The sequence below is a fragment of the Coffea eugenioides genome, chromosome 2, assembly GCF_003713205.1.
Source record: "Coffea eugenioides isolate CCC68of chromosome 2, Ceug_1.0, whole genome shotgun sequence".
Taxonomy (NCBI): domain Eukaryota; kingdom Viridiplantae; phylum Streptophyta; class Magnoliopsida; order Gentianales; family Rubiaceae; genus Coffea; species Coffea eugenioides.
This window is the reverse complement of record NC_040036.1, coordinates 14,817,732-14,835,282: the sequence shown is the minus strand read 5'-3', so window position 1 is coordinate 14,835,282 and position 17,551 is coordinate 14,817,732. Positions and strand designations below refer to the sequence as shown.

General features: G+C 34.2%; 2 protein-coding genes across 2 annotated transcripts; one reads left to right on the top strand and one right to left on the bottom strand.

Moving 5' to 3' along the window:
- Positions 1-1,859: 1,859 nt before the first annotated feature.
- On the bottom strand, positions 1,860-5,555 carry LOC113761728 (peroxisome biogenesis protein 7). The gene is made up of 2 exons (XM_027304836.1): positions 4,918-5,555; positions 1,860-2,562 (listed from the first exon to the last, which is right to left on the bottom strand). The coding sequence occupies exons 1-2, from the start codon at positions 5,474-5,476 to the stop codon at positions 2,156-2,158; spliced, it is 966 nt and encodes a 321-aa protein (XP_027160637.1). The 5' UTR covers positions 5,477-5,555; the 3' UTR covers positions 1,860-2,155.
- Positions 5,556-12,661: 7,106 nt separating this feature from the next.
- Positions 12,662-13,736, top strand: LOC113762884. The gene has a single exon (XM_027306510.1). The coding sequence runs from the start codon at positions 12,787-12,789 to the stop codon at positions 13,333-13,335; it is 549 nt and encodes a 182-aa protein (XP_027162311.1). The 5' UTR covers positions 12,662-12,786; the 3' UTR covers positions 13,336-13,736.
- The last annotated feature ends 3,815 nt before the right edge of the window (positions 13,737-17,551 follow it).

Genomic DNA, 17,551 nt, shown 5'->3' with positions numbered 1-17,551 from the left:
AGTAAAGCCTATATACTATTTATATATTATATAGGTAAAGATTATTAGTTGTAAATAGTAGACAGTATCATCAGATACCAATAATAATATTTAATTATGTACAATATACTATTATAGTATTTGTAATATAACCATAATAGTACACTACCAATATTACTTATCGATTTATACACATATAGATTAATAAGTATAAGTATAGTACTAAATATTAAACATAATTAGTAATTTGACATCGGTTTATAATACATGTTTGAATTATTAAATACTTGAATATTTAACTTCAGTCTTTATAACCCCTAATCACTAATTTTGTTTAAGCATAGACAACTAAAACAATGCATATGAATTTCATATCAACATACTAGTGTATTATTTTTCATCATTAAAAGCAATCAAATCATTTGCAAATTAAGCATTTAAGCAATGTAAGAAATAAGAATAAATGTGCAAGTGTGATGCATTACATAATTTACATGTTAATCTCATTTTATAAATAAGTGATAATTGTATAAGTGAACACAATTACACAAGTGATTTAACAAACGCATTAAACAATTTACATGTTAATCTCATTTTATAAATAACTGTATAATTGTATAAGTGAGCACAACTACACAAACTGATTTAACAAAGTTAATTTACATGTTATTGACTTATTGCAGTTTTTTCCCATTTAATTCGGTTAACCCGATTTCATTACCAATTCCGAATTCAACTCGGAATTGAAATGAATTCGGTTAGCTCCAATTCGGAATTGAAATAGGTTTAAGGTTTATTACTCAAATAACCGAATTGGGTGCACCGAATGCTCACCCCTAGAGGCCCGTGAGAAAATCGACATAGTTCCGCACTATGATATGATTGCTGCTACCACCCGATATTTCATTATGCATTGTGGTATAACTGAAGTTTTGTTTGAATACTGAATGGATCTCTTGTTTTTGCCCTAATGTCCGGAAGAAATAATTAACAAGAAGGAGATGCTTCAAGATTTAGACATCAAAAAGAAATGTCAGACCATTTTCAAAATTAATTTGTTATGATTAAAGTTTATCACTTTACAATAGGTATTACCTTCTGCAAACTATTGACCACTATTCAGACTCTAGATCTAGACATCCATACATACGTTACCTATTACCATACATCCGCACTCTCCAGAGTTTTTAGGAGTTTTTATGTTTGTATTCCAAAAGTCATTAGCAAAGAATAACTAAGCGTACATCATCTACTGCGCCATCCCCAAAGTAAATCCTGTAAGCAACTAAGATAGCAAGAAAAGATGTCAAAACATCCATATCTCTGCTCAAACGACCAAAAATACTGAAGCTAAAAAACATCAAGAAAATCAGAAAAGAGAACTAAAGAGAGCACTTGTTTGCTCTATGTATCGAGGATATTACACTTATCAACAAAGGGGGAAAAAGGAAATTTTGCAGAGTATCCCATATTCATCTTTTCCACAAGATACTAAAGCCTTGATGATAATCTCACCTGTCAAACTTTTACACCTTAGTCATCTAAAAGACCACATTGAACCACACAGCAGCATGCCCAATTTTCCACCAATCATAAAATGCCCCAATTGGAATCCATGATTGTGCTGCTATTGAAACCAGCCAAACAAAATGTCCACCAAATGATTTAATTTGAGCATTGTAAAACCAGTAAACTTCCATGACTCCATAATATGTGTCAGAAGGCCAATCTACAGAAGCACAAAGTAAAGGCCTGATATCCGATGCTCACAACACGGGTAACTCAAAGTATACAGTTGATTGGCAGATGGAGTTGCGCGCATAAATACTTTTGTTTCTCATTATTGAAAGGGGAAAGAAGAGTGAATGCTCAAACAAAAGGGGAAAAAAAAAATTCTTCACATTTTGTATGTTTCTCAACTGCTCTGAACCCCTAGTGAAAGAAGACAATAGTTACCCAATTCTTAAACAGACATCAGAAGTGTCAGTATCATGTGATACATTGAATTTCTAATCATACAGTCAACAAAGAAAAATTTTATTACTTCACAACATGTACAACAAAAGATCCCAATGGAAAGTTGTACAATTTTCTCATTTTTCAGCAAATGCAAGTTTTGTCTCATGTAAGAACAAAATAAAAATTAAAAAAAATAAAGAAAAGAAACTTCCCTTTTTCAAGGCGCTCTAGGGTCCATCCCATGTTGCCAAACATAAACAAGCTCATCCCATCCAGTGCTTGCTAAAAGCCCTTCCACAAGTACGCTCATGTCTACCCCAACTGTGAACTCAGTATGATGATCGTACCTCCCTATAAGTGCATCCTCGACCATGTAATCCCACAAACATACAGTCATATCATATGAACAAGAAGCAATCACACTTCCTCTATGCGGTGAGAACTTCACTTTCCTTACTGCATACCCATGTCCATTTAGAACTGCCACAGGAACCCTAAAGCTCCTCACATCCCAAACTTTAATTGACTTATCAACTGATGCAGTAGCAATGACACAATCGTCATACTTATTCCAGTCACAAGAAAGAATTTCAAACTCATGTGCGGGTAAAATCATGGTCGATGCTGCAAAAATCAAGATTCAGAAATTCAGATACTGGTGACTTTGACTGCAGAATGTTAGGTCACATATGGTTTAAGCAAAGGCTTGCTCGGTAAGCAGCTAACAAATAGCATGATTCTTGGATTACTTAGATTTCTGCACTCTTCCTCAATGCAATACTCAATGAAGAAATTTAATATTTTGCCCTCCAAACCTTTTAGGATTTCACAAGCATTTAATTCCGAAAGAAAGGGGAGGCTAATTGGATGAGTGAGCAGTGACATACCTTAACCATAATAGTGACTTTCAAGCAATGTCGAAATAATAGAATTCAGATTTCCGTGATTTCTATATCTCCTATATGCTGAAATAGCTTAATAGTGAGGCTGGATGGCATTTCCATTTGAAGCATTTTTCACAATTTCGAAAAGAAAAAAAAGGCAATCCAAGCTATGTGAGTATTGTGAAAGACACAGAACATTTTAAAAATTGTTTGAGTGCTTTATTTCACATGCTGCTGGAGCCTCTGTGATTTAGTATGAAAAAATAATGCCTAGATCTCCATTATCTTGATTATCTTCCATGTCTCATTGTTATGATCCAGTCTATTGATAGTAAGACCATAATTGAAAACCATGTTTTAAAAAAAAAAAAAAAAATTCCTCCTCTCCAAATGCAGGAGTATTGGAAGATTCATTATTGCCGATCACATTCTGATCTGTTGATCTTGGAAGCCAACTGGAGGCTCAACACGCAATAACTCTCTTCCCCCTCTTATTCTACGGTATTTACACCCCTTATTTGACTAAAGTCCTTCCCTAACTTTAAAGCAGTATTTTATTATGATAACCTGGTTGTGAGACTCAACAGAGTGAAATATGAACAATTTCACACTACATCTATGACCTTCACAATTTAGGGAACAAGTAAATTATCTGCATTCAATTGTCTTAGGGAAGCATACATGTCCAACTCATGTCTAAAATGTGCTCCTTCGTCAAGTTTTGGGTTGCTTAAGACTTCTTCCTTTATAAGAAGTTTTAGTTCATAATCCTTACACGGCATCTACATTCAATTTTCATTATCAGCCACAAGTATTGTTACCTTCCTTTTTGAGTTATTGTTTCTTCAACACCATACATAATTTGACCTTATGTAGCAGAAGTGAAACTTACAGATGCTAAAATGAGAAAAGGAAAACAAAAGATACTGACATGGTATAATCCAAAGTCATTTTTAAGTTTGTAACTTCTTTTTTTCCCCGAGCAAAGCTTTTAATCAATCCAAACTCTCATTATGAACAATTACCTTAGTCTCATTATGCTTTTACTAGAACAATTTCCCCAAAACTCAAACCTCACTTCCAACATTAGAATAATTTCTGCCTTCCTATATGTGGTAAGACACCTAATCTTACCCAGTCTATTTGTTCAATAAAACCTTTAACACTTTAGCAGCATTCTGCATTTAGCATAGACCAACCAATCACTGCTCTCAACTCATGACTTTGAAAAATAATACAAACTGAAATCACCCTTAACTCACAGGACAAATCCATGCCAATTTTTTTACCTCCGTCAAACAATCAAAATTTTTATTCCATAACCTACTATTTGTGCCACAATTATTTCTTGCATTACGCACAATGAAACGTTTCAGCCACAAACTTCATGAGTGAAAGTAAATTCGAACAAAACAATCAACTCCAACATTTAACGCTTCATGGCACAATAACATCAAATTCTTACCAGAATAGAAGTACCGCAAAAAGGCTATAAATTCCAAGTCTAACATGATTCCCAAACTTCCCAAATTCTTCAAACAAAACATAATGTAATCGCAAAAGTCAAAATACAGCATCATATTCTCAACTTCAGAGCAAAACAACAGCATAAAAACAACATACAGTCCTTGCAACCATCAAAATACGATCAAATGTCTTACAAAATTCGTCTAATAATCAGGTTCCCAGGCACTCCAAAGGTTTTAAACGAAAACATGCAATCTACTCAAAACAAGTCACCACTCATTTCTCAACTTTACAGCAAAAGAACATATCAATTCCATATAAGGATAAAAAGACCAGAAAAGGGCTCAAAATTCTGGCTCTAACCAGCTTCCAAACATCACAAATGCCTTAAGTTGAAACATTCAATATATAATGCACTTGAACAAAGTCAAGACCACGCTCAAACTGAAGTCCTTACAAGTTACAAGCATTAAGACCACGCTCAAGCTTCCTATTTGACCTGGTTTCCAAACATCCCAAATGCTATAAAGAAAACATTCGATTCAATTTGAGCGAAGAAAAAGTCAAGCAAATTTCATTCCATAATCCAGAGTAAAATTATAACATCGACGTAAATTCAAACTCTAACCTGGTTCCCTGACATCCCAAATGCGAGCAGTACAATCCCCTGAAGCCGAAGCAAAAACATCAGCATGTCTAGGATTCCAAGCAGTAGAATAAACACAATAAGCATGTTCCTTGAAAGTCCTAACACTGGACGGCCGATCAACCGTCCAAAGCTTAACCGTGTCATCCCAAGAACTCGACAGAAAAGAATCTTTCCTCACAACATTGTAATCCACCGAGTGGACTTCTCTGGTGTGTTCTTGAAGGGACCTAATAGGATTGGCAGTTGGGGGCAAGGAAAGGTCGTATAGCTTGACGGAGCCGTCAGCTACGGCGGCGACGATGAGGGAATCGTGGGACTCTGACCAGCAGCAATCGTAGACCCCGTCGGCAGTGTCGAAGGAGGATATCTCACTGATGGGTTGACCGGGGTTTGCTGGACTTGGGGAGAGTTGGAGGACGTGAAGACGGCCGTTTCCGAGGATGCCGAAGTTCTGGGCGGTGGCGACAGCAAGTTGGGATTCGTAAAATGGGCTGAATTTCACGGAGTAGCCGTTAAATGGGACCTTGAAGACTGGCATGGTGGTGGTGGCCGGAGGCGGCGGAACGTGGTGGTTGGGTTGAGAATTCTGTAATAGAAGTCTTAAAAAATAAAAAGTCGATTTTTTCTTGGGAATGTAGACAAATTTGGTTTAGGGGGTTTATCTGTAAATTTTTTATTCTACATTACTACAGCTTCGATTTAGGGGTTTATCCACAAATTTTTAGGTGGAGCAAATGGCTAATTTTTATTTAGAGAAAAAATTTTGCTTAATAGTGTAAACCTTTAGAAGATAATTCTCAAAGGATATACTTGTAAGTTTTTTTAATTATTAATTTATTTCTTTTTTCTCCTTTTCCAACTTTTATCTACTTGTCTATTTTCTTTGTATTTTTTAAAAATTTCGAATGTATACTATAACAAAATATGTATTATCTACGCACAAAATTATTTCATATATTACTTAAATCAATATACTTTGTGTTTAGAATAAAATAATTTTTAATAACAATAGTAACAAATTTAGATTGTAATAACATATTGACTAATTAACTATTCATAAAAAAAGTAAATAAAAAAATTAGTTACTTTATTTTTTTTGGGATATACTACTAAATATAAAGTAAATTAATTTTCTAGTATGCTAATATCTTTTTAAATAGTTAGATTGCTAGTAATGTGCACTTTTTGATTATAACAAGCATATATCAATTTTTTACGCTATACAATTTGTTTTGAATTCTTTAATAGTGTAAATAAACAAAACAAGAATGAAATTATAAGTAAAAGATAATTACAATACTATAATAAGCATATAAATTACTAATATTAATAGGAAAGTAAGACAAGACACTAACATAAGAGAAATAAAAAATAGTAAATATAAAAAAATAAAAAAAAGACAATAGTGAAAAAAAGAAAAAAAAAAGGGAATGAATAAACAAAAAAGAAATAAAATAAAACAGTAACAGCACTTTTGTCTTAAAATATCAAATGGGGGGAGGTGGGAGAAGTGCTTATTAATTAGTTCAGGGGAGCAAAATGCAACTAAGAGTAAAGTTCAGGAGGATTTAGTGCATTTAACCCTATAATTAACAGTTAAAATAAAGTGTCAATAACTCACGATTTGCTGCTTTCCATAGAAATAAGTGTAGTCATTTGTTGGAAAGTCTCTGCTGAGCATATATTCTTGCGCATCTGTTGTTGCTGCATCCATGCATACTGTAATTCACCTGCATACACAACTTAGTTATTGATTTTGTCATAGCGAACCACAAAGTTAGCTTTTAGACCAGATAAAAAATGGCAGTACTATACTACAAGTTCTTTCTGGTACTCAGAATTTTTTGCTAATAAGTTGATGAAGCAGCATGTTTGAATACGCTCGCTATCACTGAAAATTTGCCCATATTGTCGATAATGGCTTTGATATGTTTGGATGCCAATGACTTTAGATAATGGATGCAGAAAATGAAACAGTAGACAATCTTCCATTGGCATTTAATTTTGATTTCTGGGATTGGTTTAACCAATGGATAAAATTAGCTAATTATTTTGTCGGCATTAGTAATATTGGCAGGAACAAGCTCTTGTTTGAAGGATATATCACAAGTTCAGGAACCATTGATCCTTGTCAAGACAGATAGATCTATAGAGCTCTTGAGCTATTTGGAAGACTCGGGAAGGGCTCCTCCAGATGCATGGTCTGCCTTGGTAGATACTGTGTCAACTTCTAATATGTCTTTTGAAAAGTAGCAAGGCAGCAGGTTGCAAACTTGCAATTGCTCATGAATTAGGAACTGGAGCTAATTCTGATGATATATATTGAACTATTTGCAACGTAATATGGAAAAGCAGTGGTTTTATCCAGAAAAGAAAGAGAGGAAGAAAGAAAGACAATAATGGATGTGAAAGTACTCAGGTTCCTGCATATGTTTTTGTCTACTTTCAAAAGTCATATCATTTGCTCAACTCTTTTGGTGGCAATGCATGTGGGTTCAGTAAGGTACTATTTGGTTATCTTGACCATAGGAGAAGAGACCCTTTTAACACCCTTTCCATTAAAAAGGCTCTTATTTGATGTACTTTGGGTGGACAATTTCTGAGTTATGGTAAGCAGGAGTAGCAGTTTACCAAATGATTAATATGTTGATAATAACAAATGGGATAAACTGAACAGGAGGATTATATTGATGTCAATGTATCAGTAGCCCTTTCTTATACTCTTGGTCATGTACTGTTGAATGCTCTTAGACTAGAAGAATTCTTGCAGCTGATCTCTTCTCTGAAGCATTGTAGCAGCAAGAGTTGACTCCTGTCTATTAACTCATAACGAACACTTTGCTGCACCAAAAATCCATAAACCACATAATGTAAATTCAGGCTATAAGTTATTGCACTTCTAAGGAAAGATCCTAGCTCTGCCACTGAACGAAAATGTGATATACCTCTAAAAAACTAAGCAAGAACACAGCCTAAATTGTGAGCTATTTGGAGACACCTAAAAAACCTTGTAACGTTAGTTGTCCATCTTCTGCAGCTGTTTGGAGGAAAAATCCAGCTTTGCAGAGTTGGGGACAGTAGAATCTTTAGAGGGGAACAATAACGAGTAGCATCTGCAGTTGTGATATACACTACTATTTCATTTCCCTATCAATGACAAGCTATATAGTTTTGCCTAAAATAAAATAAAAAGGACACAACATTTGTTGCTGTAGCACCTTCTTTAGTCTTTTCAAGAATTGTCTATTCACCTAGGTTTGGCTGGAGGAAGGGTGAAAATCAGAAAATGGGGTAAATGTCTTTCATGACATTTGATGTTCCAAGTTTGTGATAGTCCCCGACAGTCCACCTTGATTGTCCTCACCCAACTGGGAGAAAACTTTGTCGAAATATTTGTCATCATCTGTTTTTGAGCACTTTCACTGAGTTGGGCCTTTTCAGCTCTATCTGATGAGTTCAAATTAAATTACTGCTTAACTTCACTATAACTGAAGTAAGTAACTGCAATTCTAATCATGTATCAGTTGAACTGGAAATTTCTATTGTGTTCTTCCACCTAGGGCTGCAAACAAATCGAGCCGCCCGCGAGCGGCTCCGACTTGAGCTCAAACTCAAGTTAAAAAATACTAAATTCGTTAGTTCGCGAGTCGGATCGAACTCGATTATACATATATATTATTTTTTATTTTAATAATAAAATTACATATATATTTCTAATATGTTATTATTTGTTAAGAAAAATTATTATTTTATTTATTTTTTAAAAATAAAATAATTATTTTTTAAAACTCGAGCTCGAGTTTGAATTCGAACTTGACATTTTGAACTCGTCGAACTCAAGTTTAACATTTTGATCTCGTCGACCTAGAGTTCGAGTTCAAGTTCAAGTTTCGTAAAATTATATTGAAACTCCACTTGATTAGATTGAACTCGACTCGTTTGTACCCCTACTTCCAGCCTGCCTTCAGGAAGAGAACAATTTTTATTTGCTATTGTACCTTAGAAAAATTTTCATTAAAAACTCATACACATGTTAATTTGCCTTGTCCTTGGAAAAGAGTTACCTAAATTTACTTTTGTCGCATGAACTTACAATAATACACTCCTTTATTGGTGTAAACGAACAATTGGAGCATTAGAAATGCGTTATATATTATATATGGCTTCTGATTAAGACTGAACTGTGTTCAGCATACACTAGCGAACTAAAAAAGTTGAATCTCAAAAATCCAACCTACCTAATTGGTCATTTGGCATTTTTTTTCCCTCGTCCTAACGTAGATTTTTACTACTTATTTATGTTGTCTACATTTCTAGATTCCGTTTTTATTTGCATGCATTAGGTTGTCAAAATTGGTGGCTCAAATTAAGATCTCAAAAATTAGAAATTTTGGATTCATATTTCTCTATCTCCTCCCTGCTTCTTAAATTCCACGCTTTCTCTATTAAAAAAAAAAAAAAAGAGACAAGTGGCTGAACTGCAGAATAACAAATCTACTAGTTTAGAAATTTAAAAAAAAAACTCGAATTATACTATAAAAGTTATAGAACTAAAACGAAAATGTATAAAAATGCTGGTCTCCAAACAAACTAACATGAATTTCTTTAAGAATAATGTTGTTGACTGATTTTGATGGCCTTTAATTCTATGCAATGTGACCTTCGGAATTTGTTGTTGTCACATGATTTTTCAATCAAGGAATTTGTCGTCTATATAGTCTCTTTAATATTTAAAAAATCAATTTTACCAGATTTTATGCACATATTAAATTTTGCGTTACCTCAATCAAGGGATGCTTGAAAGTAGGATCAGGAGCAGAAGCCGAAGTCAAAAAGAAGCACAAAAATTTTTGGCGATCCCTTTCCCATTCCTCAATTTGATAACCATGTCTGCTGCAATTGCTGTTTCATCTTCTTGAGAAAATGACCACCATTGTTTGTGTTTTGCATCAACCTCATCTACCCAAAATACAAGGAAGATCCTCTCCATACGCATCATCCAACATATTTATTTATCCAATTCCTAATGCCGGTCCAGTTATTATTAATTGGACTCTGTCTTCTTTGTAATTTTTAGAAAAGCATATGAAGAAAATGAAGTTTGAACAACATAAAACTTTTTTTTTTGTGGCAAAAAGTAGGGTGCCAAAACATATGTATGTATATGTATATATATTTATATGTGTGTGTGCATTATTTCTTGGACACGGATTGAACATTACCAAAAGTCATCTTTCAGTTGAATATAATCAAATATGCAGATAAGACCAAGCTGTTGTTGACCATATATTTAGCAATGAAAAAAAATCCAAAATCCAAAACCTCATTAATTACAGTGGTTTTTCCTGCATGAAATGATGCAAGGGAAATAGTATTCCTGCATGAAATGATTGCGCCTTATCTGATTCAACATCATAGTGGTTATTCTGAGAATGTTGGGGAAATATTATTATTATTATGTTCAGAGAGGTGGAGGAAGAAGAACAAAATGAAGAGGGGGAATACACACCACAGAAACAGAGAGAATTTTCTGAGAAAAAGATGAAAAGACCAGTCTGAGATGAGCATGTGAAGATAAAGGGTGTCAGTTAATTCCCTAGTTTTTGTTACTTCTTCAATGGGAGATGATTAAGAAGTGTCAAACAACCTCATATATACATATATATATGCCTTCAATAATTGAAACAGCAGACTGCCCATAATCCACTATCCCATTTCTTAAAATGAAAATTAATGCTACAATATTCAATTTTTCCTACAAAATTTTCAATGGTGATAAACTATACATGCATGATGACATGATAAATTAGCATATATTTCAACTACAATTTACACATTAGAGACATTTGAGCTCAGAATCTTTATCCTACATGACTTTGTAAACATAATCATGCATGCTACCACAATCTATCTAATCAAATCTTGGATTTTCATTTTGATATTGAAGTTCTTGTTTTGATATTGATATTGATATCACCCTAAGATAGCAAGAAGATCCTTCTTCCTCCATGGACCCTCCTTTCCATACTTCTCACATGATGCCCACTAACATCTACATCTCAACCATTTAATGACTGGGCCAGCTATTGGATGGGACACTACTGAAATTAACAAGCAAATCCCCATCCCATTTATCTACTGTTTTAACTAATTAACTTGTTTTCCCCTGCTAGCAAGTTTCATTAATTTCTGGCCCACTGAGCATATGGTCCATAAGACGATGTAATAGATGTCAAATCAGTTGTTTAGCAATTTCACTTTGAAATGATCAGGACAAACAATTTTCTTTCTGTCATCATCGTACATTTGAATTCCTTACTCCTTAGCTTCAAAATTAAAAAATTGCAAGTCTATTAAAAATGCGAGTCCTATTATCAATCTTGAAAGCTCATTCCCCAATCATATGCTTCATATGATCAAATTGCAAAGGTTTACGTAAGTGTGGCATGGCATTGTCCCTTTTGATCTTGAAAATTACAACTCCTAGTTGTCTAGACAGTCACATGCGGCAAAAGTTTAGATTGATCATTCCTTGGTCTCTTTGGAAAAAAAGAAAATTAGTTCATATCTCTAGGATAAGAAGCCTTGAAAACAAATATGGATTAACATTGCAGTCTCAAAATGCTTGTCCCAAATTAAACAAAAGAAAAATTCTCTTGGAGGACAAGTATAGGAAAATGTAGTTCATTTCTAATACTCACAAGACACTCAATAAACGCAAGTCCTTCATGGTAACAGTGATTAGGATTCGGACCTTGATACTTGAACTAGTATTACCACTATTGAAATAGCACTTGCACAAAGAACGTTGGCTTGAAATTCATCTTATATAGGTCAATAGGACAAATACCTTCACACAAGTCAAAGCACTTCACAAACCTAAATCCACTTGAGAAAAAGTAAAAGTAGTCCATCACACCTCACTTTCCAATGAAAGCCACAAATCCACATGATCTTGCTTGCTTGCTTGGAGATATTGAAAGATTGTTAGCTCCTACTACGAGAAGATCTCTCTCCCTCTCAATGTGCCCCATTTCATCTCCATTTCCATTCCTAATCCTCATCTGCCAATACTTTCTCTCCATCTTCTTCACCTTCTTCTTCTTGCCTCTTCCTAAGGAGGAGCCCTCCTCCAGTCTAATTCTGTAGTCTATCCCATTCTCAACCAAATTGACCCTACAAACATAGCCTCCTCACCTACTCAAACCCAGCCAAATCAACTGTGTTTTGACAGGTGTCAATTCTTGATTTAAACACTCGTCCTTAATTGCACTTGTCTGGCAAAATGATCCCACCAAGCTGACTTGGCAAATTTCAATCATGGAGAAACATGTGTGACCATAAACCTCCAACCTTTCATAGCCAGACTCAAATTATTGAACTCGGTGAAGACCTTGGCAAGAGCAGGGGGGCTGGTTATCAGGGCCCTGAATGAATGATGGATCCAAAAGGCGAAGTACAGAATAAGGTGCAATGATTCATCCCATGGATTTCACCCCCAAGTGAGTAAGAAAAGAAAAGCATAAACAAAATTTCCAGTACAAAAGGAAGACAACAAACTGTAAACCTCCCCCTTAAAAAACATCCCTTGTGGCTAATTGACTCCCCACTCTTCCTTCTCCTCCTCCTTTGTGGTGTCATTGTAGATAAAATTAAGAAAAGAAACTTCTCTTTTTCTTTATCTTTCTTCTTCATCCCTTATATTTCTTTCCTCTTTCCTCTTTCCTCCATTTCTTTTTCTTCTCTCTTCTTCTTCTTCTTCTTCTCCTTCTCTCTCATGAGAGAAATACTACAGAGGAAGGGAAGAAAAAGAGACAAGAGGAGGAGCTACTAGCTTATTATCTAGCCATGAAGAACACCATCAGATGCTGCATATCTTGCATTCTTCCATGCGGGGCCCTAGACGTGATTCGAATAGTTCATACTAATGGCCGAGTTGAAGTGATTAGTGGAAGCATCAAAGCATCAGAAATCATGAAATTGCATCCAAAACATGTTCTGAAGAAGCCTTCTTCATCATCATCAGAAGATCAAGGTTGTTGTCCTAAGATTGTTATAGTTCCTCCTGATGCAGAACTCCAACGTGGGAAGATTTACTTTCTCATGCCAGTTCCTCCTTCAGCTCCTCAGAAGAATCAGAAGAGTTCGCGTTCAAGATCTTCATCATCATCATCCTCATCATCATCAAGGAGGAAAAAGAGAGAGGCTGCTGATCAAAATAATGCGAATAGTAATAACAATAGCAGTATTTCCATGACAAATCTTCTCCTTTCTGATCGGTATTTGAGCGAGATTTTATCAGAAAAGATATCAACTCAAAGGGATCGAAGGAGAGGCCGTGCTGGCATTTGGAGACCACACTTAGAGAGCATTTGTGAGACATCAAGTGAACCATGAGTAATCACCGGTTATTTTTTCCTTTTATTTTTGTTTCCAAATTTTCCAGTATAAGATTATTAGGGTTCTCAATCTTGAACTCACTTTTATTTCTTCTGCATATTTTGTATATAAGGATATAAGAATATGAAAAAGTAAAAAGAGTAAAAAATAGGATCCCGTTTGCCAAATTTGTGTTGTTCATGTTTGAGAATTGGACTGAAGAGCTTTTGTTTTTGTTTTTTAGGTTCTTGGTAGCACTAGAAAATTCTCATAAAATAGGCCAGGCTCTGGGAATGTAATGTTGTTCAATCTTTACTACAGCTTTCCAAATTCCGGTAATCTGGAGATTATGTAATCTTGTGATGTGGATGGATGCAAGAGCTGTGGAGTTTTAGAGTTCTATAAAGAGATCAATTAGCTGACCTACTCTACTCAAGTCTTTTTTAAAAAAAATTTCTACGTATTTTAGTTTCTTGAAATATTTCTTGATAATATATATATATATATATATATCTGTTCATCAAAACATCTCTAGCCTATGTTGGTAAATGGGAGCACTACTTTGTAAATGATCGATAATTAAATTTTGAAAATCATGATTGTTGAGGAAATTCGAGAAAGAAAAAAAAAAGACCTAGATGATCAACTCCCTTGTTTTTTGGTTAATTAATTATGTAGTTGGTTCTTGATTATTAACAAAATTAAGGAGAAAAGGAAAAAAAAAAATTATTGTCTCGAAGTTTAGTTAGTTCAGGTGTCGGCATTGACTCGAAGCATTGTTTATGTCAATTTCAAGTATTTTGCAAAAATCTATCACAGCACAATTAGTGCTTCTTGGCTTTTTGTGTGTGTGGCCGTTAGTGTGTGACCCAGGTTAAAGATTACATCAAACACGAAGTCATTTTCTAAAATCTGTTGTCTGTGGAATACTATACAAAGATAATGATCGTGTAAAAGGCACTTTAATTCTACTATAATATTTCTTTAGGTGGATCAAAGCTCAAGCTGATAACATAGTAAATTTTTGTTATAGATTAAAAAAGCCTATCACCTCCTAGGTTATAAACAATGGTGAACTTTTTTCTATTCATTAAAAAAGAAAAGGAAGCCCTTTTGTGGAAAGCTCATGAGTTGTGGATTAATTGTAAAGGATACTTTGAGGGGTTGATGGAATAATTGTCCCAAGTATGCTTTCAAGAATAGAATAAGCCTTTCCTAGCAAGTGGGCATAATTCTTTAAGCATTTTGTTGTGTTGCATGTTATTGTTTGATGCCAATAGCATCCTAGAAAGGTTATAAGACCAGCATCTGGAACTCAGGAATGGTCTGATCCAATGCAATTTCTGATACTCCCACCACCGGGGGCCAGTGAAAAGGTGCCACAATCATTGATATCTAATCTGAAAGGTATATATACATATATATATATATTGTGTTTATAGCAGCACTAGTTAGAGCATGGCTTTTTTTTTTTTTGAGAAAATATTTTTCAAAAAAAAAAAAGAAAAAAGAAAGAGAGGAAGTGCAGGAAATGTTATAAGGGGATGCATGAATTTTCCGATAATATATTCATCTATCTCCTTTTTTTTTTAAAAAAAAAAGGGGAAAAGGAGGAAATTTAGGAAAAAGTACTAAAATCTTAGCAGCTCAACATTTCACTTCATGTAGCTATCAATATATTTATGTTCAACTTTTCTGGTTGGATTTTGACAATCCAATAGCTTATTGGTGGGATGTGTAATTAGATGCTTGACAAAGACAAGATTATGACTTCAACTATGTGATTTAAAGATTCCACATCTATTAGTACATAATTTAACAACACAAGTTCAAAAGATCAGTCCCCCTCCTTTGAGAATTCAAAGAGTAAAGCCTAATATATTAGCTCACCATAAAACCTTGGCCATAAGATCTCGTTCATTTTGCTTCCCCTTCTTTTGAGGGGTGGTGGGGAAAGGGGAGAAAAATAAATCTAGGGCTATATTTCGGTAAATCACCACAATTGTTATACCTATAAATAACCACACGACTCAAATTGCAATTGAATCCCACTTTCTTGACTTTTCGTCTCTATTATGTGGTTGCTTTTTATTGGAAAGGGGTAGGGGTTGGTTCCTTGTTATAATTATGGGTTCAGAAAGGGCTACTTCTACTTTAAAACCATCCAGAAAATGAATTTGACAAAAAAAAAAAAAGGAAAAAGACATTCACAAAAGAAAGCAACAAAGAGAAAATATAACCGGTGCTTCTCTAATTGCTTTACAAATTTTTTTTTTTTTTGCCTTTTTGATGAGTTCTTCTTCCTCTACATTCTACGTAGGTGTCTTCTGGTTGTGACTTCTAAAGGTCATTGTCTTCACCTTTTGCTATAGTTTCATCTTCTTTTGTGTGGATTTATGTGCCTTTTTATTATTTAGTCTTTGAATAGCTCCGACTACTTTTTCTTTCCAATGAATATAACTTCTACCGAGGAACAGAAAATTTAATCCCTGCATTGCCCTCGAGTCATATTGAAACGTAGCAGTGTGTTAATTGTGGAGGGGGGGCACAAATTAAATACTTTTTTCTGCCAACCTCTTTATTAGGGGGAAAAAGAAGTTGAGGCTTCAAGAACTTGTCACAGGTAAAATGACCGAATTCATATATACTTGTTCTAAACATAGCCATGTATGGCTGGGCATTAAAAAAAAAAGTTATGTATTATCAAAGTATGAGTAGAAAATAAGATTTTTTTTTTTAAAGAAATCACCGAAAAACGGTGGGGGATTAGACGTAGATTCCGACCTGTTTATTAAAATTTTTTTTGAAGAGCACAAGATTAATGCTTTAATTTACTTAACTAATCCACTGTTGCAGTATTTCTTTATTTGATTATTTATCTAGAATTTTGATTTGAAGGAACATTAGGCATTATTGTTATCGACTTCTTCATCAATATTTAAAACCACAATGGAATAGTTTCAAGATTATCCATAACTCAAGTTGCATGAGTATGGATTATTTTCCATTGGGACATTGCGACGAAAAAGTTTAAGTCCTTGGGGTTGGGGGGGGGGGGGTAGTGGACCTAAATAAATTGGACAATTCAAGCAGCACCAACCAACCATAAGGTACATAATCATTTATTCTAATTTGTTACAAAAATTGAAGAACAATAAATTTCAAGTACAATATTAATAAATCTTCTCAGACATTGGTAGGTAAATCTTTTACAAATCAATACGTCCTTAAATTCAAAAATATGAGCTAATTGTATTTATGAAACCTTTTCAACTTCAAATTCACGACTTTGAAGTGGACTACCACCTGAAAATTAATTTAGACAATCCTTTTACACTTGCTGGACAGATTATTAGAGATTTGGACAGTTAAAGATATGCATATGAGCTATGTTTGAGAGGACGGAAATCATGTGATGAGTGAATGACAAATCAAAATTTGGAAGCCACTTTGTAGGGTTCTGCAGCTCCATGAAGCAAATATAATTTGCTTGATCTCAATTTCAACAGATCTGTTGGATTGAGATTGGGTGCGAATCACATGGAGTGACCATTCGGATAACACCAATAATAGGAAGATTTGGTCATGATGCTGATGGATTTCTGTTTTTCTTCCCCTTATCTTATCCGCATTAGTTGACTACCCGCTAAATGGAATACAGACTGTGAAATATTATGGGATTATGGGACTGATTATTCACGGTTTTAACCTGAATTTCCATTGTATACCCAATATGATGTCCATATGGAATAAACATGCTTAAAAGTTCACCACACCCAGCCTTTGTGGAGCTTTATTTCATTTTTTTTTTTTCAAATCTAAGTCCTGTTTGATAATCCAATTCAGTACTTAAACTTAATGGGTTCATATGCATTTGATAACAAAAAAATAAAACATCTGAATGAATTAAACGACACTGAATTTTCTAGGTAAAACTTGTTTCAAAAAATAAGTGATAAACTATTTACTTATCACTTAGTGTGATATACATTTAAATGTATTAGATTTAGGGTGCATTTGATAAAAATGAAACCTGAACACTAAAATCTGAAATCCAAAGTCTGAATCCATTAAGTTATTGAATTGTTAAATATTAAATCTAATACATTTGAGTGCATATCACATTCAGTGATAAGTGAATAGCTTATCACTTAATTTTGGGAGCAAGTTTTGCCTAGGAAATTCAATGCCACTTAATTAATTGAGATGTTCAATTTTTTGTTATCAAAGGGTC